A 25,548-nucleotide genomic window follows, 5' to 3' on the forward strand; every position below is an offset into this window, starting at 1 on the left:
AGTGTTTGTCTGGATCCCCTGAGCAGAACTAGGGGGATGGCTCCCCTCTGCGTAGAGACAGCAGAGGCTTCATCTAGAGCTCTAAAGGGGTACTGGCCCACCTGGGAGGGTGGGTGTCGCCAGTCCTGGGCCCACTTCTTTCTGCAGCCCTCCTTCCAGCACTTTCTGCTGTCCAGCATTTCCACCAGGTGTGGGTGGAGTAGGAGATGTTCCTGGGGTAGCGTGCACGCGCATGTGTGGCGCATCCCTCAGTGAAGGGACTCCACATGTCCCCGCACCCCGCTGGCCCAGCCCTGGCGGCGAAGTGGTCTTTAAAAACCAGAACCAGTCCCTTGCACCCCTCCCTGACCCAGAGTACCCCCAAATTTGCCCCACATGTGCACCTTTAAGACTTTGTAACTGCTTTTATTATTAATATTATCTTTTCCTTTAAGCATCCCTTTAAGGGTGAAATGAAATCCAACCATTTACAGAGAAAATGATTTCAGAATGTACATATTGATTTTCCCTTACAAAAAAAATAATACTATTATCATTGGCGTCCTTAAATTATACATTTCCCAGGGCCCTGCCTTCTGCTTGGAGAAGTCCCGTCTCCCCTCCCCGCCTGCCACCTTTGGCCCCAAAGATCTCCCAAGTCCACCCCTATGAACCTGCTTCTGCAAGAGGACATGACCTGTGGGTGGGCGGAGCCTCCTGAGTCTAGAGGTCACAGGGCCAGCGGTTTCCAGGGAGAGACACCTGCTGACAGCGACAGGGGGAGCAGTATGCCCACACTCCCATTCACAGTTTGGTTTCCTTTCATACTGGGGGAGTGGCCCAGGGCTCCCCTGCCCCCCGAAATTCCCAGTGTATGTTGTGAGTTTAAGTGAAACTTCAACCCCACATCTTGCCCCCCCCCCCACGACTGCCCTCTCCACCCAATGACCAGGTCTCCCCTTGGCAGTGACCATGAACATGTTCTGGGTCTGAGAGGGAAGGTGAGGCCTGGCAGGTCTGAACTCCCCACCTTCTCCTTCCCTTGCCCTGGAGCTGGTGAACTGGAAGCCAGGGACCCCTGCCAGCCTGGGGAGGGGGCATCTCCATAGCAGCTGAGGGTGCCAGGGGCATGGATGAGGAAACCCACCCTGGGCTGGGGCTCAGGCCTGATTTAGGAGCCCCCCCGAGACTGCCGGTCCAGGAGATGAGCGAAGGTGGCTGGGAAGGCAGGCCCTGGTGAACATTCTAACCGCTTTTGCCACTTCTGCCTCTTTGTTCAGCTCCAAAAGGGACTGGGAGTGGGGCTGCTAAGACTCCAAGGGAGGGGTTCCCTCGGGGCACACCATGGACCCCCTTGCGGAGGGAGAGTGGAGGCCACAGAGCACCCTCCACCTGCTTCCTGTCTGCCCACCAGAGGTTGCTCAGTGGCCTGCTCCCTGGAAGACCACGCCCACGCCAGACATTTCCTGGGACAGAGCTGTGGCAAAGGAGACACCGCTCTCTTCGCCCCTCAGGAAGCCCCAATAAGACATCCAGAGCAAGTCCAGGCCGGAGGCTGGGTGGGACCAAGATGGGCTGGGGAGGTAGTGAGCTCTCAGCTGCTCAGCCCTCAGGTCAGGAGGATTCTCATTCCTTGGACTGAAAGACAGACAGACAGACAGACCCCCACACCCCCTTCAGCCTTGCTTTCTCGGCTCCCCAGGGGCTTTCTGCCCAAGTCACTTTGGAGGAGCTGCAAGGAGGTGTGGCCACAGGCTCCGGGTCCTGGGGAAGGGGAGGCCTGGGCCCTGCCCCTACATCCATACAGAAGCCTATATTTACAGGGACACCCCAATACAGACACGTACAAATACACACCAAGCATGCACACATGCCCATAAATACACACACACACACGCACAAACATGTACCGTTCCACAGGCAGGTTCTGCATCCTGGCATCGCTGGGTGAACATCTACGGGTGCCTTGGGCATGGGGAGTATCACCGCTCCTACAACCACAGGCTCTAACTGGCCCCCAACCCTGGGCTGCAGTGAGTGGGGGCAGGAGCGGGGGCTCTTAGGAGCTCTGAATGAGACAATAGGATCCTAGGACTGTGTTAGTCATTCCTACACTCTCTCCCCATCCCCCTCCCTCTGTGCCAGAGACGCTCCTTGTCTCCTGTCTCCATTCTCTCCTCCTTCCTTTACTAAGAGAATTCTTCAGTTGAGGCTGGGCATGTGGCTGAAGACTACTTTTCCCAGCTTCCCTTGCAGCTATTTATGGCCATGTCACTAAGCCCTGGCCAGTGAGATGTGATCAGAAGTGACCGAGTCATTTCTGGCTCATGCCCTTTACGGGAAAGGGCATGTGCTTCTCTTGCTGTTCTCTGCTTCCCCTGTGCTGGGATGCACATGTGATGGTGGGAACTGAAGCAACCATTCTATCCAGAAGTGGAAGGTGCATATGAAGGAAAGCAGAGCTGCCTTACTGGATGTGGACCATCGCTCTCTAGACAGTTAAGCTAGAAACAAGCTTGTCTTGCTTAAATTACTGTATTCTGGGGTCTCTTAATTAGAGCAGCTTAGAAACTAACCAATACATCCCCTGCCCTCAAGAGGCAAAGAGGAATGAGATGACATACAACTGGCCTTCAAGTCCCTCCTGGGCCCAGTCAGGGCAGCCCTGTGGGGCTTCCTGACTCTAGCCAGCCCCTCCTTGGGGTGTAAGGGGATGGTGGGGAGCCGGGGCTGTGGGTTTTAGTGGAAAGGGGTGATGGGGAACCACCTCCTTCCCCGTGCCCCCTCGCAGGCCCAACCTACTGAGCTGATGGTCCAGCCTCTGGCTGCCATCCCCACCCTGAGAACTGGACTCTTCACCTTGCCACAAGACAGCAACATAAAAAGAAAGAAGGAATGTCAAGGCCAGATTTGGAACCAAAAGAAAGACTCCTTGGACTTCTGCAGACCCCCGCCTACCCCACAGGTGCTGTCCCGCACTGGGCAGGGGGAGGGGCGGACTATGGGGCAGATATCTCGGCTCCTTCTGGCTCAGCTCTTCCGAGAACACTGCAGCTCTTCCCAGCTGGCTGCTGTTTTTCTTCCCCTCCCGCCCTGGTGTCCCCTTTTCCTCCTGGAGCCAAAAGCATCTATTTACAGAGCCCCAGGACCTCCTGGCACGTCCACTTCTCCGCTGCAGGTCCAAAGCCCCAGGAGGCCAAATGGTAGGTTTCTTCCTGGCAGGGGCTGCAGCTCCCATCTGCTGGCCCTGGGGAGCTCCTACAGGTTCCCTTCCCCACCCTGCCCAACCTCCCTCACTACCCAGCAACCACCATGCACGCTCCACCAGCACCTCCCGGTCACAGGGCTCTTGGGAGTGCGGAGGGCTGGACTCCCCTCTCCTGATGGGGAAGGGCGTTTTGTGAGCTCACAGGCCCAACCCCAATTCACGAGGGCCTGAGTAGGGAAGACTCCTTCACCCATGCACTCCTGGTCTTCTCAAGGACCAGCCACACGGCAGAGGGAGGCAGAAAAACATCAGGAGGGGCAGCTGCCAGCCCCGACCCTGCCCCTGGCCCTCTGAGATCACGCAGCCTTAGCCTTCAACCACATCCGATTTGCCCCTGGCGGGGGGCCTTCCCTCGGGAGCCCTGGGCCGCCGCCCACCTTCCGCCGTGCTCCTGGGCTCCTGGTAGGGGTTGTCCAGCAGGTAGCGGAACTGGGCGTAGTTGCTGAGCAGGTACTTCGGGGCGTACATGTGCTCGCTGGGGTCGGCCGGCGGGTACTCCTGCTGCGTGCCATCGAACCAGCCCCCGGTGCGGATCAGGCCCCGGATGTAATTAAGGTCCCGCTTGTCCTCGTAGTCGCCCCAGCGGGGGAAGTCGCCGTTCTGGGCCGACACGAGCTTGAAGTAGATGCCCTCGGGCGTGAAGCACCAGGAGCAGTGCCAGCCGGCGAAGTGCAGGGGGCTGCCGAGCGACCACTGCACCAGGATGTGGCCCGTGCGGTTCTCGTACTGCCGGAAGTTGGGCATGGTGTAGTACTGGCGGCGGCGCAGGCGGATGCCGTCCAGCCCGTACACCGTCTGCAGCATGTCCACCGTGCAGCCCGACACCACCTCCAGGGTGCCCGGCTGCTTCCAGAAGAAGCCGTACAGCGACTTGCGCATGTGGAAGGCGAACGGCTCGGTCCAGCCGTCGTACAGCTTGAGGAAGAGCACGCCGTCGCGCGCGGGGATCTCGTCGGCGTCGTCGATGATGAAGACGTCGTCGGGCCGCAGGTTGCGCAGGCGCGACACGCCGTCCTGGGTCAGGAAGGTGCGCAGGTAGTCGTCGGCGATCCAGCCGTCCTGCCGCCCGCCCAGCGGGAAGTGGTCCAGGAAGACGTAGAGCACCTTGTGCCGGATGTACTCGAACGTGCCGTTGGTGAGCATCTCGCGGAACTTGAGCGGCCGCGGCTCCCCGTAGGCCGTGAAGTTGGACTCGCACACCACGAAGGCGTCCACCACGTCGCCCAGCTCGTGGAAGCGCACGTCCAGCAGGTCGAACTCGTGGTTGATGTTGATGGCGTTGATGACCCGCCGCGGCACCTCGCGGGGCACCAGGCGCTCCTTGGTGGGCAGGTTGGAGTACTGCACCACGGTGGGCACGCCGCAGCTCGGCCCGTGCCAGCCCGGGAGGCACACGCACTCCACCCACTTGCGCCGCGGGCTGCGGGCGCCCGGGCGCTCACGGGCGCTCAGCAGGTGCCGGGCCGGGCCCCGGGCAGAGGAGCCATCGGCCCCCTCCGCCTTCTCCTCGGGCCGCCCCGAGGAGGGCTTCTCCAGCATCTTGGTGCCTGGTTTGAAGCAGACGCCTCCTGCCTTGGTGCGGACGAAGTACTCAGTGGTGTCCTCGGGCAGCACGAAGTCCATCCGGTGGAGCTCCTCACTGGCCTTGCTTGGGGACAGCGGCTGGAGCAGGGGCGAGTGGGAGTAGAGCGGCGTTCGCAGCAGATCGGGGCTGCCCGGCTCCGGGCTGGCCTGGGGCGTGACGGGGGCATTGTTCCAGAAGAAGCTGGACACGAGGTTCGGGCTGAGGGAGGCCAGTTCTCGGGGGAAGGTGACATAGGACAGGGTCTTAAAGAAGTGCAGGAAGGAGATGAGGCACAGGCCGGCCATACAGAACATGAGAAAGAGCTTGTAGCGTCTCATCTTCATCCTGCAGGAAGAGAGATAGAGCACACGGGTCAGGGGTCTGCAGACGTGGGTGAGGAGAGCCCGAGGCCCCTCTCCTAAGGGAGGGAACCGGAGGAGGACTTTGCTGCCACCGTGTCTGTGAATGTCCAGGCCGGTGCCTGGTGTCCCTTCAGGAAGTCACCTCCTAGTCCCCAGGAGGCCAGCCTGTGAGTCCAACTTGCTGTACCAAGTACCCAGCGGTGGTGAGGCATCAAGGAAATTCCCCTCCTGGCTCAGGACCACCTGTTCCACAGCCCTTCCCCTCAGTACCAGGTCACCACACCCACCCAGCCATCTGCAGCCTGATCCTCCCCACCTGGCCTGCTTACCCTGACCAGACCAGCTTCCTGGCTAGACTTTGCACTAGGAACAGTGCAGCCTGGGAAAAGCCCAACTCTGCAGCCCAGAACCTGCTCGAAGGGAGGAGCAGAGTGGGCTGCAGGCGCCCTGTGTGGTTCCCCTCCCTGCCCTGCCCAGGCTGCTTTCCTCTCTTCTTTTTCTCTTTTCTTTCTTTCTTTTGTGCAAATGTTGACTAATCTTTTTTTTTTTTTTTTAAAGATTTTATTTATTTGAGAGTGAGCGAGAGATCATGAGCAGGCGAGGGGCAGAGGGAGAAGCAGATTCCCCGCTGTGCAGGGAGCCCAATGCAGGGCTCAACCCCAGGACCCGGGGTTCCTGACTGGAACCAAAGGTAGATGAGCCAACTACTGAGCCACCCAGGCTCAGTTCTTAACAAATCTTTTTTAATTCCTTTTCACTGAAAAAGTTCATAGGCCTCAAGGAAACACATTTGATTCGGATATATTTAAAAGAATAAGTAGGGGTGCCTGGGTGGCTCAGTGTGTTAAGGCCTCTGCCTTCCGCTCAAGTCTGAATCCCAGCCCTGCATTGGGCTCTCTGCTTAGCCAGAAGCCTGCTTCCTCCTCTCTCCCTCTGCCTACCTCTCTGCCTACTTGTGATCTCTGTCAAATAAATAAATAAAAATCCTTAAAAATAAATAAATAAATAAAAGAATAAGTAAACGTTCCCCTTGGTTATCCTTTCTAGACTGATCTCCAGGCATAAACAGTTTGATCTCTTTGAGGCGTGTTGCTGGTTTTATATGCAGTATTTCTATTCTTGATTTTCTATTTTTCATAAATATTATCATATTGGACACTAAGTACAATCAAGCTGTTTTCCTCAATCAATGACAGATTAAAGAGATTTTCGTATCAGTAGTAATAAATCCACCATTTCCTTTTAAATCCCACACCATAATCCACGATTCTTTTGAATGACTCACTCTCTATTCACGAGTGACTCATGAGTATAACCATTCTTTCTATTCACTTCCGCAGTTCGATTTATCAATTAGCTTATGGCTGTGGAATGGAGAGCTTTGTATATTGTTTTTTTACAGTTTAAGTAAACTTTCTATTGTACAATATTCGTAGTGAATCGGGAAGTGGCAGAGATGGTACAGAGGGTTCTTCTACACTCCTCGTCTCCCCCACGGTGAGTATCTTACACCACAATAGTACATTTGTCAGAACTCGAAAAACGAAATGGCCACGTTACTATTAACTGAAGTCTATACTTCATTCAGATGTGCTGTTGAGTGGAGGGACAAGAAGCCCGATAAAGATGGGTAGACGGGACTTCCTGCTATGGCAGAGACCACATCAGGCAACACTGCAGATGGAGGTCAGCACAGCAGAAGCGTCCAGACTGACCCACCAGAGGGCCCCGAGGACCTAGTAAAGGCAACCCTGATTCTTCTGGCAGGCCCTTTCTTCCCACCTGGAACCTGTCTCTACAGAGCACACCCCAATCCTGTGCTCTGTGGAGCACACCCCAATCCGTGGGGCTGAACTGGCCCTGACCATGGAGAGTGGGGCCAGGCTGCCCCTCCCACTCACTGCCGCGGCAGCAGTGGCCCTGCTGTGCGGGAAGGGCCCCCTGACCCAGCTGTCCCTTGGCTTCCCGGCCAGGCTGGCTTTCAGGATCTGGTTACACCTGGCCGGATGTGCCCTTCGGAGGACAGACTCCCCGTGCCTGGGATCTCCCTTTCACTGGGGCTTTGGGTAAGGCCCCAGCCTGGCTTGCTGCAGAGAATCACGGAAGTATGCGCGCCTCCCTCATTGCTCAGGCTGTTTAGAAGACGCCAAAGCACCTGGTGATCGGCCAGGAGCCCGTCACTGCCTCACAGACCAGATTTTCTGGGACACCTTCACTTTCAGCTTCACTCTTACTCCTCTGGGCCCGATCCCTTATCTTCATAGATTTCAGTAAGTGCTTGAAATACATTTTTTTTTTTTTTTTTTTTGGACTGAGCAGCATCTAAGTGGGAAACTGAACAGGTGAGGCACTGGTTCCTGAGGTCTCGTGCAACTCCCATCCCCCCACCCCAGGAGGCTACGTAACCACCCATTTTACAGATAGGGAAAATGGAGACTCAGAAAGATGACTAGCCTTTTTCTTAAAGGCCGTCTGGACAGTTCTGTTCCCGTGTCTGCTCCTCCCTCCCTGCTTACAGCTGAGATGTATCCCTCCAGGAGGCCCAGCTTTGGCTAAATAAATCCGTGGAGCCCAATTAGGCCCAGCTGGGAGACTTTCTACTTCCATTGTAAATCTTCCTCGAGAACCCATCAGGTGTAACAACAAAGCTGACAGTCACTGATGCTTACAAGCCAATGACTGTCCTGAACACATTCCACACTAGACCTCATTGAATCCTCAACACGAAGCGGGTACCGCTGTCATCCCCATCTCACAGCTGGGGACACCGAGGCCAGAAAGGTGACATAACTTGCCCAGTGTCACGTAAGTAGTAAGGGTCGGACTCTGTGGGGTCCCCAGTGGGCTTCCGTCCAGTGACAAACCTGCCCTGTGTCCCTTCCATCTGCCACACTCAACCCAATACCCACAAAAAGTCTACCAGTGACCAGTGTAGACAAACCAGTGTATGGAACAGCCACCGTCACAGCTGACCCACACAATATCCCCAGAGGGTGTCAGCTGACCCTTATCATCCACTCACACAGTACTACTTATCAAGAGCCCGCTGTATGCCAGATACCGTGCTAGGCCCGGGGAGCCCAGGAGACAAGGCAGACAAGGACCCCCACCTCCACGCAGCATACACAGCAGTGAGCAGGACTAGAGCCTGCGATCAACTAGAAATAAAGGAGTCAAGAAATACCACACATGAGAAAGAGTCGTGCTCTAGAAAAAGAGCTGGGGAAGGGCTAGGAGGTAGATTGGGGTGTCAGTGGCAAACAGGGTGCTCAGCGCAGGCCTCCCTGAGAAGACAGGGACGTGATGAAGACCAGGGGGCAGGGGAGGAAGGTTGGGCAGAAGGGACGGCCAGTGCTCAGGAGGGAGACAGGCAGGGTGGGCCCAGATCACGCAGAGGCTGGGGCCATGGCAGGAAACGTGAGCGCTGAACAGGGAGCGCTTCGAGGCCCCAGCACTGTCTAGGCGTGCCGGGGGGAGGCGTGAACCACGGTGTGGGGTGGGGGGCTGCGGAAAGTGACCAGGTTCTGTTGGATTTGCTGAAGACCTGGACGTGAAGTGTGAGCAAGGAGTCAGGACCCAGAAGGACGGAGAAGCCTCTGACTGGGGTGGAAACACCCTTCAGCAGCCTTCACGGAAATGGTGAACGAGGGAGCTGGGCTTGGAGTCAGGTGGTGTCTGCAGGTCCTCGCTCTCACCCTCAGGCGGCAACCCTCCCAGCAGATGGGAACACTGAGGCTGAGTGAGGGGCGTGGCCAGTCATCTCGCCGCTAATGGCAGAGCCTGGCTGTTGACTTTGGTCTCTGGATCCAAATCTCGTGTCCTTTCCATAGTATGCTTGGTCTAGAAGCATCACAGGATGGATGGAGGTGGGGTGAGCAATGCTTTGTATCAGGCATCCCCTGTGGGCTCTGGGAGGAGGAGCTGGCTTGGGGGGGCCACTCTCCAGCTCACCATTCTCCCCCCGCCACTCCTGCTTGCTAGCATGCATTAGCTAGCCGCCCCACCCCCGGCCCAAACTCAGGACCCCAGGTCCAGTGTGGTGGCCAGGACCTGCCTGGAAAAGCAAGTCTAGCTGAGGAAGGGCTTAGGGTCTCTAATGGGCTCGCCCACTGCCCTACAAGGCGTAAGCAGGCAGCTAGCTCCCTGAGGACAAAATCCCTGTCCAGGTCCCTCCTGCTGCTGAGGATGACCTTGGGCAGCTCAGAGGCCATACTTAGGCCCTTACTCATTTCAGTAAAATTCACTATTTCTCCAGTGCCTGCTTTGTGTCAGGGCTGGCCTCTCTTGAAACCAAGAGGCTTCTGCCCTGGATTAGGACCTGGAAGAACCGTACTGAGCTCTGCCAATACCCTTCCTGAAGCCCGCCGCCATCAGCCTCTGGGTTTATATCGCCACTGTCAACCTGGACCTCAAGATACTTGGCCTCTCTGAGCTTCGACTTCCCTGTCTATAAAATGGATATAATCATTCCTGTCCTGCCTGCTTCAAATGAGACACCAAATCAGAGAGACCAATCCGTAGCTCTGCCCTGTTCCCAACACTTGCCATGCTGATCTCACGTCCCCTGACCTCTGTCTTCCCAGCTGGACTACCAGCTCCCCACCGCAGGGAGCTGTACGCAGCAGGTGCTCCACAAAAGCACCCCGCTTTGCCGTGGACCTCCTCCGTGTGCTCACCATCACTGCTGCGCACACAGACTCTGGAATGAGACCGCAAATCCTGGCTCTGCCTTCTCCTACCTGTGTAACCTCGGGCAAGTTCACAACTTTCCTCCTTTTCTTCATCTATAAAATGAGGGTTTAATAAAATCCATGTAAAGTGCCTGGTGCATAGGTGACTACAAAATAAATTTTAACTCTTCTTACTCTTATTGCTAGATCCCAGCCTGGCAGAGAACCTTCGGGTCGGGGTGTGACAGGAGTAAAGGCTTGGAGGTGAGCTCCTGGCAAAGCCAGGGCCTTGGTGGGTGCTGTCCTGTCTTAGAGGAGCAAGGAGCGCAGCTGGGGCTCAGCAAGTGAGGCCTAGGCAGAACCTGAGCCTGATGGTGGAGGGGCTGGGGCAGGGCACTCTGCTTCTGGGGGTGCCAGGGAAAGGAGGGAGAAATTTCAGGGCCTCTAGGAACCTCCCCCAACCCCTCACACATACTCCATGATTTGTAACCATCCCAGGGACCTGGGTCTCCTACGTGTAGTTTGGGAGGGATGGGCTTGCTACTTCCTGGTAGCAGATAATCAGGGATGGGGGAGGCTACGTCTGAACCTGACCCAGGACAGTGGCAGGATCAGCCCACCCTGGGCCTCCTCTTCTTGTGCTGACTTGTGGCTGTCACCACGCCCTGGAAGGTGCCCCTCCTTCCCTCCCTCTTCCTACTTCTTCCTTCTCCTGCTTGTGCAGTCTTCCTTTGGGTGCTGCTTAGAAGGCTGATTGGATGAGGGAGGAAAGCAGATGAGCCCAAACCCCACAACCCATCCATGATCTCAGGGTCAGGGCACAGGCGGAGTCCAGGGGTGGGGCTCTTGGCCAGAGAGGACAGGTGGTCCCTGGAGATCACAGGCTATGATTGTGGGCCTGGCCAGGCTGGCAGAGTCTCGTGGATGGCAGTAGCCTCAGACACACCCTGACAGCTGTCATCAGAGACGGCAGGCTCCTGGGGAGCTCTCCATGGTCCTGAGCTATCCTGTGCTGACCAGGGTCCTAGCTCAGCCCCGGGAATGCCTTCCACCAGCCTCTCACTGCCCCCTGCCAGCCTCCTCCATGGTTCAGGGGCTCATGTCCTAATGGCCACTTCCCCTGCCCACCATACTGTGGCCCCTTCCCAGCCTGCCTCATGACACCTGATCCCTGGCGTCCTCAGTTCCTGAACAGCCATGGAGCACTCAACTCCTCCACGAGAGAGAGAAGGGATCAGCTGCGGTCTGTGTCCAGCAGCAAAGGGGTCTGACCCCTAGCAGGTGCTCAGAATGCTCTGAAAATGCCTTGGGGGAAATCTGGGAGGTGCACAGCTCACCTTATCTCCACTCTTGGGCAGGAAATGGTCCATCTACAAACCCCAGCCTGGGGGCACCTCTGAATGCACCCCCCTCCACCTCTCTCTCCACCAACTAGCTCATCTGCTTGAAAGGGGATCTTGATTTTGAGCTGAAGTCTGCCTCCCTGTGCTCATCTCTACTCCATTCTAGTCTTACCCTGTGTGACTCTGCCCATCACAAAGGGAAGGCACAGTAGCTGCAGTGTCAGTTATGAACACCGCCTCTAACCTTGGCGAGTTACCCTACCTTTCTCAGCCTCAGTTCCTTCTCTGTAAAATGGAGATATAACAAATTAATTAATCCACACAAAGGACTAGTAACTGCCTATGCACACAGTAGGTGCTCAATGAACACTAGCCTTCACTGTCACTGGAAATCAGGAAGATATGGTTTGAACCTCAGACCTGTAATTTACTGTGTGCCCTCAGGCAAATTACTTAGCCTCTCTGAGCCTCAGTCTTAGATGCAAAAGGAAGATACCCTCTCTCCCTTGCAGTCCTGTGGGAGAGATGGATGAGCCATGGTTTCAAAGCATCCTGAATGGAGCCCAGCACTTGGCAGATGCTCTAAAAATGCCTGTTTCTTTCCATTTGCCCTTCCTGCCAGGCAACCCAATGCAGACGACATGACTGAACATGCCAGGCCTTGCTCCTGGCCAGTTTTGTTAAAGGACTGAGACAACTGGAAGGCTGCTTATTACTGACTGGCCCCCATCACCCTATGGGGCATTCTCAGTGACTCATCTGACTCATCCCAGGGAATCTGGAGCCCCACAGAGGGTCCAGACTCCTCTCCTGGGGTCTGAAAGGCCACAAAGCAAGAGCATTGTCCAAATCCTCACCCCAGGCCGGTGCCCCTGCCAAGTGCCCATCTGGCCTCTGCTGACCAAGTCTTAGGGCTACCCATTCCAAGCACACTGGGCTGGTAGAAATTCTTCCTTCTGTTGACCTACATCAGCCTCGCTGGAGCTTCCACTATTGCTTCTGGGTCCCCTCTTGGGATCAGGCAGAACAAGTCAGCGCCTGCGGAATCAGAAGACTCTGAGGCTAGGTGAGAGCCCTTCTCAAGTGAGGTTCCACGATCCCAAACGGAGAGACGGGCAGAGGCGGCAGCTACGGAGTCCAACAAATTCCCGAGTTCTCCCGAGTTCCGGCAAGATGCAAGATAAACGATGTTGTGTTTATTTCTTTAGCTCTCATCATGTCCCTCGGCTGCTGTCCATCAGGCAGAGCTTCATAATGGTCAAGCCATATGCGGGGCTCATCCCACTGCCAGTGTATCGTCTGGGCTCCTGCAGACATTCCCCAAGAACACGCAGTGTGCCAGGTGCTGCCCCTGCACCAGCTGGAGAAACCAGGGGCCCATTCCTGGGGCCTCCCCAGAGGAAGGTATGTGAGTCTCCATTTTGTAAATGAGGACATGGACGCTTCGAGGTTAAGCTACTCACTCAGCCACACAGAGCTTGTGGTAATGAAGCAGATGCAAACCGAGATTCCCCAAGCACCCTATACCTGGCAACCGGTAGATGTGGGGCCCAGCGGGGCTCTGAATTTAGGGGTTCTGCCCCAGGCTAAACATGAACAGCTTTGCTTAGGGAGATCTGCTGTACCCTGACCCCCAGTCCCCAGGACTTCTAATCCCCAGCACTTCCCAGAGAGAAGTCCGCCCAAAGGGCCAGCCCTGGCCAAGAACCCCAGCTGCCCAGGAACTGCGAAATCCTGGCAAACCCTGTTCACCGTGGAGCAGATGGGAGCTGCTGCTGCTCCCATCCACAGATAACCAAGGCCCAAAGGAGAGGCACAGCTACACTGGGAGCCAGCTCTTGGACCAGCCAGATGGGGTGCCCACGCCATTCCCTTGGGCACTAGGATCTGGGCCCTACTCTTTCTGCTGGCTTAGCTGCAGGGCAGGGGGCTGGCTAAAGCTTCAGCCCAATGCCCATGCTCTGGAGCTCTTTCCATGGAGAACCCCGCCCCCCAACCAACTCATGTGCCCTGGCCCTCTCTCCTTCCTCCAAACGCCTCCCCACTCTGCCTGACGCCAGCCGCCTGCCAGTCGCCTGAGAACTTGCCCACAGAGCCATTAGCATGTGCCTGAGAAAGTTGGTTCCCAAGGCTGGGACCTGCCCTCGGCTCGCTGGGGCCTCCTCCTCTTTCCCCACTGGTCATGGGCCCACTGAGGACATCAGTGTCTGGTCCCCAAAGGCCCAAAGGTACTGAAGACACAGAACATTGCCACCAGCTCAGAATGTCCTAGTGGACAGTGCTGGAGGCTAAACAGATTAGTCCTGCTCAGACATCAGCCAGTGGGGCGGGTGTGCCCTGAAGCCTGCAGAGGCTCCCACTGTCCAGCACTGAGGCTCACTGCCACTGTGACCCCTGCCTCCTGAGATGGGCCCCTACCTTGCCTCATTCACATTAACGTCACAGCCGCTGCTCACCACACGCTTAGCTATGCACCAGCTGGCAGCGTATGTTTTACATACACTTGACCCTCCCAGCCGTCTTTGGATGGGGACTTACTATCCTCACTTTACAGATGAGGAAACCGAAGCTCAGAGCATTCCTCTGCTCACCTGTGCACACCCATGCAGACTCCACTTCGGGGGGTGGGGGAGGAGGTGCCACTGGCTTGAGCCCCAGACCCCTCCAGGCTCTGAGTGCAACAAGCCATCAGCCCGTGCCTGAGGGTGGCCAGGAGCAGCTTCCAGAGCCCCCGCAGCAGCTGGCTCTGTGACGGCGGAAGAGCCAGGCCGCGCTGTCCAGCACACCAGCCGCTAGCCCCATGTGGTTACTGAGCCCTTAAAATTGACTAGGAGACGAAGGAACTAATTTATAATTTAACTTGATTTGAATTTTAGTTTAATAGGCACATGTACTAGCTGCTACTGAACTGGAACACGCGGGTTTAGACAAGACTGGGGAGGAGCGGGCAGGGAGCTGCAGAAAAGGTGGGGCTGGGCTCGGGAGGAGACCGCGGGAGCAGAGGGGTCAGGTGCTCATCTGGACAGCAGTGGTGCGGCAGGCGAGGCTGCGGCCTGGGGCATCCAGCCTGGGGAGCACCCACCGGGTGGGGAGCGCCAGTTGAGCCGTGGTACAGAGGCTCCTTAAACAATGGGTGATAGAGGGAGGGAGTGGCTGGAGGGACCCAGCCTCAGGGGCTAGAGGTGGGCTGGAGGTGGGAAGTGGGGAGAGTCTGGGAAAAAGGAAGGGGAGGAGCAGAGCCATAGAGGAGCTGAGTCCAAGCTGGGGATGGGGGTGGGGCTGGCGGTGCTGGGGGGTGCTGGACACGACCTGAGGGGGCAGGCACCTGGGCCTCCCTGTGCAGAGGCAGCAGGAGGAAGCAAGGTGGAGGAAGGTGTTCAGATCCCAGAGCTGCAGCGAGGATCTCATGTGTTTAAAGGGTTTGGCACGCTGCCGGGGAGAGCAAGGACCCAACCACCCGGCAGAAATCGAACAGGGTCTGCTGAAGGGCAGGACGAATGTCGGCCACAGGAGAGACACTGAGGCATCTGCGGAGGAAGCGGGGGCTCTGGTGGGCAGCTCTGGGGAGGGGAAGAGAGGAAGATGCAGACAGACCAACGCACCACGGAAGGGGCACTGTGGGCACTGAGAACAGATGTCCCCAAACCAAGTTCTGGGGAATCCCCAGGGCGCTCCTGGGACCAGATGGCGACGGGGAGAGGTCGTGAAGCCTGGGTCAGCCCCCCACAGACAATCAAAAAGAGGCGCCCTCAGCTTTTCGATTTCATACAGTAGAGTTTCTCCTAAGATTTTGTTTGTGGAAAAATTTCTATACTGAAAAAAGATCTAAAAACCCAGCGGGGCGGAGGTGGACGTGCATTTCAGAAGGGCCGCCAAGGCTCTGATGGCCTCACACACACAGCGGGGCTTGGGGGGACGGCCATGCCAGGAGCGGGCCACGGCTCTGACCTCTCTGCAGCGGTCCAGAGAGGGAATGTGGACGCATTCCAGCAGGGGTGCCGGACCACGGGGCACAGGTGGGAGGGGTGGGTGGCGACCACCCAAGCGTGACAGCAGCCACTGAGCCAGAGATCGCATCTCCTCCAGCCCCTGCTTCTGCCCTGTCACAGTAAACCTCGGCAGCGACTGGCCTTGTCCCCGGCCCCATCATTCCATTCCCACACTGTGATTCTCCGAGTCAGACTGACCCTGTGTTCCCGGCACCCAGCATGAGGCTGGGCTCAGACATTCTGTGAATATCTGCGACAAGCCAAAGGGATGAGCACTAAGGTGGAATTTCAGACCCAAGATCTGGCTGTGTCCCCATCAGCAGGGCCCCGGATTTGCCAAAGGAAGAATAAAGAGGCAGAGCTGCCCTGCTGGGGGATGGGCCTGGGTTTGAGGGGAGAAGGATGTGAGGCTCACAGGCGGCAGTGCTTCAGCTCTGCCTGGGGTGGAGAGATCAGATCAGTCCTGGTTTGGAGCTGGGGGTGCAGCAGGGAACAAGAGGCGTAGATGGGTCCCCCCCCCCGAGAGCTCAGTCCAGGGGAGGGACAGAGGCAAACAAGAAAATGGGCCAACAGAGGACACCACGTGTCAGGGTCTTCCGAAGAGAGGACATTTCTGCTGAGACCGGAGAAGGAACCACCTCCCAGAGGAGGAAGCCCCCAGGGCAGGGACAGCCAAGTGGGAGGGGGGCAGGAGGGGGAGAGCGTCTGGGTCTGTGAAGGGCCTGCGCAGCCTAGTGGGGCTGGCGAGGACACCCCACACCTCAGGGGCTGCTTGGGCAGAAGCCTGGGCCCCCACCTCAGTGGCTGCCCTCCCCAGGCAGTAATCTGGACGCAGCTAAACACTCTAACTGGACAGGCAGGGCTGGACCAGTCTGGGGAGCCGTGGGTCTGGAACATTCCTCCCAGAAAGCGGTTCCTCCATCATCATCTTCTCCCCGGCACCAGGTACTTACTGAATGGCCCGGCTGCCAGAGGCGGTCTGTGTGCCTAACTCCACTCGGGTGGTGGAGACAGCCTGAGGGAGCTGAAGGGTCTGCCTGGCACTGACGCACTCACTGCTCCTAGGGGTCCTCCTTTGGGGGTCAAGCTCTGGGGTGCTGCCTTCAGCCTTGCCCAGGGCAAGGGCCTGGCCCACCGTCACCCTGGCCCCCAGCAAGAGCCCGCTGCCTTGCCATTTGTGGGTCACCACTTCCCTGGTTCTAGCAAGTGACCAGTCACCAGAGCCCTGTGCCCAGGAGGGCTGCACGGCCCAGACCCCCTACCTGAGGCTCCCCTCCACCTGTAATAGTGTTAAGCCACCCCCACCACCACCAGGGCAGCTCTCTGAGGCCAGACAACAGGGAGGTGAGGCAAAACCGCGTTTCACAAAGCCCCGGGTTCCTGAAAGGCCGCAGGAACCCCAGAGCCCCTTCCTCCCCCAACGCCAGTGGGCACAGATCACCCTGGATAGAGGCCAGTGGTGGAATCTCAGAACCCCGAAGGTTCAGGGTCTGGTGTTTTAAGAAGTCAGGAACCCTCTCTGGCGAGGCCTGGACTTCAGGAGGCTCCAGGGGGCGGGCAGTCCACCGGGGAACCTGGCTAGTGCCTGCGTTGCCCTCCGTGGGCGCATTCTCTCTTCCCCGGCCCCGCTGCCCCTGAACTCTGAGCCAAGCAAGGCAGGGTCCCACGCCAACGGCACCCACCACCCAGGGGGTTCTGTGTACTTGCTGTCAGCCTGGCGCTGGCCTCCAGCCCAGTGGGCGCAGCTGCATGGCCTGGAGATGCCAAACGCCCCCACCCACAGCTGACCTGGTCAGCCTGTCCACATGGGTGAACGAGGAGGGTGTGTCAGAGGCCGGACCCACAGCAGCCCTCTGGCTGGGCGCTAACTGCCTCAGCCCCCTTCTCTAATTCCAGCCCCACGCTGGCCCCCTTCGTTGTTACAGATAAGGAAACAGTTCAGAGGATCTGAGCAGCCCGCCTGGATCATCTTGTAAGTGGGGCCTGACCCAATCCTAGGGCCTCCTGCTCCCTCCCCCTTCACCCTGCCTCTTCCATGCCTGGACCTCCGCAGGCCCCCCCTTCCCTTCACCTGACCTAGTTCCTGCCCTGGGTCCCTGCAGTGGCACCCCACAGCGTCCCTCCCAGCTGCAGCAGCCCTGTGCCTGGCCTTCAGGACTTGATGACTGTCTCATGCGCCCCCAGGCCGAAAACCGGGGGCAGTCACTGGCTACCTGGCCTGGCACCAGCTCTGGCCTTTCCCCTGCTGGATTCCTGGGCCCCAGCTCTACCTGGCGGAGTCACTTCACCTCCCAGGGGCTGCGGTCTCCTTGGTCTCCTCATCTGTCCCAGGTAGAAACAGGGAACACGGCGAGGGCAGCCCCATCCTGCAGAAGCTGCTCCCCGAAGCCTGGTGCTGGGAATGTGGGTGTGCGCGCATGTGCAGTCTCCAGGTGAGGGTCCCGGTGGCAGGTGCTGGTGATGTGGGTGTGTGTGTCCGCACAGTTTCTGCCTCAGGGACCTGTCTGTGCCTGGTGCTCGGTAAACCATGTGCCCTTCTCTTGGAGCCTCACCTCTTCCCTCACTGGGTGGGAGGTCACCCTGAACTGTTCCTGGACTCCCAAAGGGGCCGTGGGGCATTTTGGTGGGTTGCGGATGGGAAACGGAGCGCGGTACCGGCAGAAAAAGGTGGGCCGGAACCGGACCCGGTGCCTCACACACACTGGGGGCTTGGCGGGCTGCGAGAGGAGCCTGAATCCTGACTGCCCCTCAGAGACCCTGCGCTGTTCAATGCAAGTGGGCTCCATACTCAACAGCCCCGGAAGCGGGGAAAGTTGGGGAGGAAGGGTTTTCTGCCGTGGTGGGAACAGAGGCTGCAGTCTGGGTGGCTGGCCACAGATGAGAAATTGGGGGCCCAGAAGAGACCACCCCACCAAGCAGCCACTGCACTGCCTGGCTCCATGCCCCAGTTCACCACAAGCAATGAACACATTCATTCCTTGTGGTGGGGATTACCCTCTCCGAGCATCTTCTTTAGAGGGTGGAGACGTAAATCAGACCCTGGCAGAGAAGGGGGATGGGGGGCAGAGCTTCCAGCATCCGTACTGCTGGGTTGGGGGATGCATGTGGGGTCTCTGGGGGACTCCTCTCTCATACTCAGCTTAGCCCTTGCCTCCCCTGGGGAGCTGCCTTCCACCCCAGCCTGGACAGAAACGTCCCAGTGGCCAGTCAGCCTGCCCTACAGGCTGTGAGCCGCTGAGCCCTATTCTTGGTACAGGACAGCGAACGTCAGTGCAGTGAGGGCGCGAATGCCTGAGTGTCTGCCTCGGTCAGGTGGGATGGGCCCCAGCCAGTAGGGCTGCGGAAGGCCCAAGGGAGCAGGGATCAGAGGACTTCCTAAGCCCATGGGGGGATCCCCCCCCATTATCTCTGAGGGGGTGCACGCTGGGGTCTATGACGGAGAGGGGGACAGGGCTGGGTCTGGGGTGCCAGGAGGGAGAAGAAAGGAGAAAGAGGAGGGCAGGGTCCAGCCAGGGTGTGGCCGAGGAAGCAGGAGGGGCAGCAGGAGCCCGTGACCATCAATCGGGCAGATTATTAATCTTAACAGTGCAGCCAATGGAGAGGAAAAAGAAAAACCTAGCTTCTTCTAACTCATAAAATATGCCACCAGTCCTTCCACAAAGTTAACTGACCCAGACCCCATGCAGGCTTATTGCTCACACACCACCCCCTCTGGAGCCCTGTGCGGCTCCCCAGAGATTCCTGTAAGTCCAAACCCAAATAAGCCATCAGTGGGGCAGAGCAGGAAGTGAGAGGAGACAAGCCCAGGGGGCGGGGCACAGAGTAGCCCCGCCCAGCGGCAGCTGTCACAGCTGTGGAAGGGAGCACCTTGAGGAAAGCAAGGCCCGAGAGGTTGGGCTGAGTGCTTTCTGGGTCACTTCCTATCCCTGGGCTTCAGAGTGGCCATCTGCGCTGCAGGACCATCCCAGCCCCTCACCCCATGAGGACTAAACAGGGTCGCATCCAAGAAGCCTCGACACAGACCAGTCCTGAGCTAAAAAGTTCATCCCCTGCTGCTCCAGAAGGCCTCGCCATGTGCCTGGCGGGGGCAGCGCAGGGCCTGTCGGTGCCTCCTTCCAAATCGCTCCCAGGACCCAACCCCAAGCCTCTTCCTCCTCCTCGCTGGCCTCCTTCCTGCTTTTTTTTCTCTTTCTGTCTTGACATTCTTCCTTTTTGAACTAGGGGTGCTACCCTTTCCTTTGGCATTAGGCCCCGCAAATTCTGTCACTACAAAGTCCCCATCAGGCCACATGACCCCCGACCCCCCACCCCCAGCTCAACAGCCTCCCTCAAGACCCTACACGTACCCAATCCACCCAAGTCTGGCTCAGAATGAAACCCAAATCATCTCTGGGCCCAAAGGCCCTGCCACTCTGGTCCCTGGATCTTTGCTGCCCTCACCTCCCTCATCCACTGGGCTCTGGCCACAGTCCCCACCTTTCATCCTCAGGGTCCTCCCCCTGCCTGTCTGTCTGGAATGCGGCTGCCTGCTCAGAGGGGCCTTCCTGCCCCGCCAGGATAGAGCAGCTGTCCCCTCCCGGGGTCATCTGCTCCCCCACAACCACGGCGGAAGCTGTCTGTCTCCTTGTTTACACGTTAGTGGTCTGTCTCCCCCGCCCACACCGCAGCACTCAGAACGTAAGCACAGGACAGCAGGATCACACTGAGCCTCAGTCACAGGTCACCCGTCTCCGCGGCTCCCCACCCGCCAGGACAAAGCCTGGCCCAGAGCAGGCGCTCCAGAAACCGCTGTGCGTGACGACCGAACTCTCAAGGCAAGTGATGACAGACTCTGAGCTAGTTTGGGAGGCCCCAGTGCGTACCCAGACCTAGCGGGGTGCTCCGTCCTGCTCCCAGGCTGAGAAAGCACCCCCCTCTTCACGCCCCACCTCGCTCCTCAGCCCTGCTGAGATCAGCGCGGGCAGTGCCAGCCCCGCCCACCAGGCTCCCCCAGCCTCCAGGGGGACAATGTACAAAGGGCCGCTTCAGTGCCCAGCTTCAGCTTCGTCTCCAGCCCCAAGGCCTGCGGGTGGGGGAAGGGAGGGGAGCCCTATGCCTTGCCTGTCTTCATCGGGCCGTCTGCACGGGCCGGGAGGGCCACAGATTCAAACCACAGTGTGGACAGGCTCTGTTCCATGAGCTGCACCGTGGGGGTGGGGGGAGGATGCTCCTGCACAGCGGGGGAGGGGTGCCCATGTGGAGGTCAGTCCGTGTACCCAGGCAGGAGTGGAGGTGCTCCCGGGGGGGCCTCCCCCTGGGTACAGGGCACAGGTGAGGGATGCAAAGCTACGGTGCCGTGGGGTTAAAGGACAGAGAGAAGGAGACCCCGTGGAATCAGGACCCGGCCAAGGGCAGGGGACAGCAGCCTGGGCTTAGAGCTGGCTCCCATCCTGCCTGGGACCCCTGGCTGCAAAACCAGGCACAAAGAACTCACTCAAACAGTTGTCTCAACAACTGGAGCTGATCACCTGTGACCTGAGCATGGCACGCAGGGACACCGGGACGACCTACGGCATTCCCAACATTCCTCCTCCTGGGTCTCGACACGATGGGACCGTCCACCCAGCTGCCCAGCCCGGGAGCCCAGGAGCCATCTTCCCCCTTGCGGACTCCACAAGTCCATCACCAGGCACGTCTATGCCCCAACATTCTCCATCCCACCTGTCCCCTGGTGCCACTGTCCCACGCTGGCTGCACCGCGGCCAGCACTCACCTGTACGAGAGCAGCGGCCTTCCGGGGGGCCCTCCCCCTGGTCCCCATGAAGCAAACAAAAGCCACATCCAATGCTGCGCCCCCTCCTAGCTGGGAACTCCCGCCCTCGGGATAAAGTCCAGGTCCTGTAGGAGGCTCCAAGTTCCTGGGTAATCTTTCACTTTCTGTCTCCAGGTGGGCTCTATGGAGCCGCACTTCCCTCAAAGGCCCCTGGCCTGCCCCTGAGGGCTCCTCACCCCACACTGAGCGAGGCAGCCGGGCTCCCCTGGGGCCCCAGCTCCCCGCCTGATGCAAAGGAGGTGCTGACCTTGGCTTGCTAGATGAATACATGACCCTCCCCCCAAACCCACACACCGCACCTGCAGTCGGTGCTACTGGGCTCTGCGCCCTGGGTTGGGCTTGGAAAAGTCCACATCAGCCTGGGCACGGCATACCCGGATGTGGCTCATCTACATGAATGGGACAGGGTCCCCCGCCACAGGAGGGCGGTGGAGGGAAAGGGGGACACGGGCCCGGACCCCAAAGCAACACCATGGCTGACAGGCCAGAGGAGACACAGGAAGGAAGAAGGTGAAAAACGAAGTGACTGCAGTTCACCCTCGGTGCTTAGCGCCTAGCGCCCTGCCTCGCATGCAGCAGGGGCTCGAAGAGCTGCTGCGGAGTGGAAGAACGGGTTGAAACCCCAGCTCTGCCCCCAACAGCTCTGGGACCCTACTGGCGCAGAGGCATGAAAGGGGAGGCTGGTCACACCCGCCTGCAGGGTCCTTGCAGGGATCAGGGGAGGTGATGCAGCTGCTCCTGGCCCAGGGCCCACAGCTCCAGCGCTCAGGAACCCAAGCAGCCCAAGCCCCCTCCTGTGTTAGTGGCGGGCTAGGAGCAGGTGCACAGCTGGTTCACTCTGCCATACTGGACACCTGGGGAGCCCCCGTGAAACTGGAACAATAAGCCTTTTCTTTTTCTTTTTCCTCCCCAATTAATCTTAGCCCATCCCTGCCTAGGAGGGGCCATAGCTGCCTCGGGTCAGGGCCTGACCGTCTCCACCGGGGACACTCAGGAGGCCCCCACCAAATGGTAGGGGACACCATGCAGGGCTGCAGGCACCAGACGTCTGCTCCTTAATACGGAGCCACCAATCTGTTCTTGCTCCTTTAATCACTCGGTCCTTCCCATCTGCTAGATCCAGAGACCATCCCAAGAAAGGCAGCAAGTTCCCAAAGGTCCCACTGAGTGTGGGGAAGGAGAAGGAGCAATGGCCGTGAGCAGACCATCGCCATAAGGGACAGGTGACTCCAGGAGGCGGGTGGCCAGGGTCCTGGCCTCAGCCACACCATGCCACAAACCACGTAGGGGAGCCTGTGCACCAAGCGCAGCACCCCCTTCCCAAGTGACCTGTCCCATCTCATCTCACTGTCACACAGCCATCTCACAGATGGGGAAACTGAGGCTTGGAGAAGAGACAGGACTTGCCCAAGGTCAGGCAGCAGCAAGCCCTGGGGAGGACCCAGCTCAGCAGAGACCATGAGCATGTGCACCGACGCTCCCCCAGGCTCCAGAACCTCCTGATCCCTGGACCACCTCAGTTTCCCCACTGACCACTGTGGGAGTGGGTCCTCCAGCTGCCATCAGTGGGTAGGGCCGCATTCTAGGTCTGCTGCTTGGTCTGAGTTCCGTGACCCGGCTTCTCTGGGCTGAATCGAGGGGTGCTATGTTCTAGGGTCTGGTCCCCAGGTTCTCCTTCAGAAAGTTCTGCAGCCCAGGTCCTCCTGCCTGCCAGCGGGCTGTCTTGTATCTTCTAGTCAACGTGCTTCCTTTCCAGGGCTCTGTATTCCCTCCCAGCCGCCCTGCAGGAGGACTCACAGCCCCGGAGCACGTGCTCCAGCTCTGTTGCCCCTTAGGCCTGCTTTAGAGCCATGAGAGCAGCAAGGAGGGCCAGCACGGTGTTCCCAGGCCTAGGACCCCAGGGCTGCGGGGGATCGGAGTGCACACCCGCAGCCGGGCGGGATGCCCTTCCCCACTGTGCCTTCCCGTCTCTCCAGGATGATGCTTCTGACCACCCCTAGTGCTGGCCTGGGCCCTCACCAGTCTGCACTGCAACGGCCCCCCAAGACGGCACTTCCCAAGGACAGAAACCTTGGGTCACGTTTCTTTGGGGTCAGGGCCTGGAACCTCCTTTTAGCAGGTCTAATTCATTGCTGAATGAATTAGCAGGGCGACCCGGAACAGAGGTCGTAAAGGACGGAGCTGCTCTTACTGTGGGGAGGGGCAAAGGGACGTGCACAAAACCCAGGCACAAAGACACACACACACGGTCACACCCCAAAGTCTGCTGATCCGTGCCCCCGCACCTAGCCTGGGCCCGGGCACTTGCTGGACAGCGGCCGAACGAATGAATGAGAGCTCTGTACCGAGCACAGGGGCAGGGGGGCCTGGGGGAGACGGAGACGGCATCCTCACCCAGGATCAGGGCTTGGCTGTGAGGACAAATACCATTTCCACCAGGCAGAACTTGACCGTGTTGCAGGAGGACCCCTGGAAAGGCGCTTCGGAGCAGAAGACAGTAAGGACACGGGTCAACGGTTATCAACACCCCCACTGGGCACCTGGGACTGTGGTGACACAAACAGCCCCGGGGCCATCTCTGGCTGGGAGAGGTGGATGGCAGCACCTGGGGGGGTGCGGTGGGCAGGCTCTCCCGATGGAGGTGGGAAGGCCAGGGCCCTGAGGCAACGCAGGAAGGTCAGAGGTCTGAATGGGATTTTCGGGGTGCCACATGCCAGCAGCCCCACACCAGGACTCTCACTGACCCCATTTGCAAGGATGAGAGAAACACAAGCTGTCAGTCACAGATGCACCTGTTCCGGGGATGGGCCTGGGGCCAGGCAGCTCCCACTGGTCCCCCTGGAAGCCACCCACGGGTAGTGACCCCACCGTCAAACAAATGGGGAACTGGGCTGTTCTCAGGGCACCTTTTCTTAGACCGCTCTTCTTTAGATTATAGCTGCGTTTCTTTCTGATGATAAAGCTGTCGCACATGTCCTAGAGAATTGAAAAATCACAGCGAAAGCAACAGGACCCTATCAGCCACTGTCCCACCATCCCCTGCGCTAGCCCCTTGGCATAAGTTCTCCCAGACTTTTTTTTTTTTTTAAAGATTTTATTTATTTGTCAGAGAGAGAGAGAGAGAGCAAGAGCGAGCACAGGCAGAGTGGCAGGGAGAGTCAGAGGGAGAAGCAGGCTCCCTGCGGAGCAAGGAGCCCGATATGGGACTCGACCCCAGGACGCTAGGATCATGACGCGAGCCAAAGGCAGCTGCTCAACCAACTGAGCCACCCAGGCGTCCCTCCCAGACTTTTTTTTCCTGCACATCTTTTTGCTGGAATGAACCATCCATGTGGATTTCCTGCCAGCTTTTAGACACCAAGCATTTCCTCTAAGGAGCTTTGCCCTCCACACATGGGAGGGCCAAGTGCAGACCTGAGCCCTGGGGACTGTGCTCTCCTGGGCTTCTTCCCAGCAGTCCCCCTGCAAGACCTGACCTGGAACCTGTAGAGAGGCGCTCCAGCTTGGGAAAGGAGAGGGGGAGGGGTGCGGCCATACAGCTGCAGGCTCTCCTCCAAGCCACAAAGCGACTCTCTGCCGCTCTCCGTGGTACTCAGGTCATTCCAAGCACCTCAGGGCCTCCAATGTTCCCTTTGTGAAATGGGCGTGTTTGGCTGGCTACAGGGCCTCAAGGTTCCCCAGCCTGGTCCCCTCTCTGGACTGAACTGACAGTCCCCTGAGCTGGGCACCTTCTTTCTCTGTCTACTCCACGAGCGTCTCCGACAAGGCCCTACACTGGAACCAGGCCCTTGGCAGACCTGCCCAGCCCTCAGGGTTCTCGGCATCCCCTGGAGCAGACAGAGGGAAATCCTGGCAGGGAGGATCAGCCTCGGCCTTGAGGTTGGGGGTCAAGCAGGGCTTCCTGGTGTGGCAGGGGGTTAGTCTCAAGGATGAGCCAGCACCTGCCAGGAGAGGGGGGTAGGGCCCTTCTGGAGGGAAAGAGTCTGCAAAGGCCATGAAAGCCAGCACCTGGACTTCCAGTCTCTGTGCGTGGGCCAGTGCCTGGAGGCGGAGGCACTACAGATTCCATTACCTGCCCCCCAGCGGCAGGTACAGGGCCACTGCCCATACCCAGGTGTGGCTCCAAACATTTCTGATGACATGCCAGGGCCCCAGTGGCTGCCCTCGACACCCCTGTGAGGGGTTTGCCCGCCGACCCTTTGGGGCCAGTTCCTCCTGCACAGCCAGACTCCGCCTGCCCAGCTTCCCAGACCTCCTACCCCTGGTGGAGCCTCAACATTCTGCTCTTCACCTTGGGTGTGGCAGGTGTGACCTTGAGCCAGTCAACCACGCTCTGTGGGTCTTGGTTCAAAGAATGAAGCCCGTTGGGGGCTGTTCCAAGGACCAGATGGGACCAAAGGCTTGGCTCCGCCTCCTCTGACCAAAAGGGCTCCTGAGCACCTACTCTGTGCCAGAGCCCCCAGCTCGCCTCTTTGTTTCTCTCTGCCGCTGGCCCAGAGGAGGGCTCTCTTCCCACCACTACCCCTTAGAGATGCAGAAGGCCCCTCGGGGGCAGGTCTTC

General features: G+C 58.6%; 1 protein-coding gene across 3 annotated transcripts in view; it reads right to left on the minus strand.

Moving 5' to 3' along the window:
* Nucleotides 1–384: 384 nt before the first annotated feature.
* The window catches only part of MGAT3 (beta-1,4-mannosyl-glycoprotein 4-beta-N-acetylglucosaminyltransferase), a 30,748-nt gene continuing 5,584 nt past the window's right edge, over nt 385–25,548 (minus strand). For 2 of the 3 annotated variants that reach the window (XM_082740004.1, XM_082740005.1), the window contains exon 2: nt 385–5,156. In XM_082740004.1, the coding sequence (XP_082596130.1) occupies nt 3,554–5,155 (1,602 nt within the window). In that variant the 5' untranslated portion in view covers nt 5,156 and the 3' untranslated portion in view covers nt 385–3,553. Of the gene's footprint in view, nt 5,157–20,927; nt 21,299–25,548 lie in introns of those variants that run through there. The other variant, XM_082740003.1, reaches the window with a different exon arrangement.

Source organism: Mustela nivalis, assembly GCF_964662115.1.
Source record: "Mustela nivalis genome assembly, chromosome: 7".
Taxonomy (NCBI): domain Eukaryota; kingdom Metazoa; phylum Chordata; class Mammalia; order Carnivora; family Mustelidae; genus Mustela; species Mustela nivalis.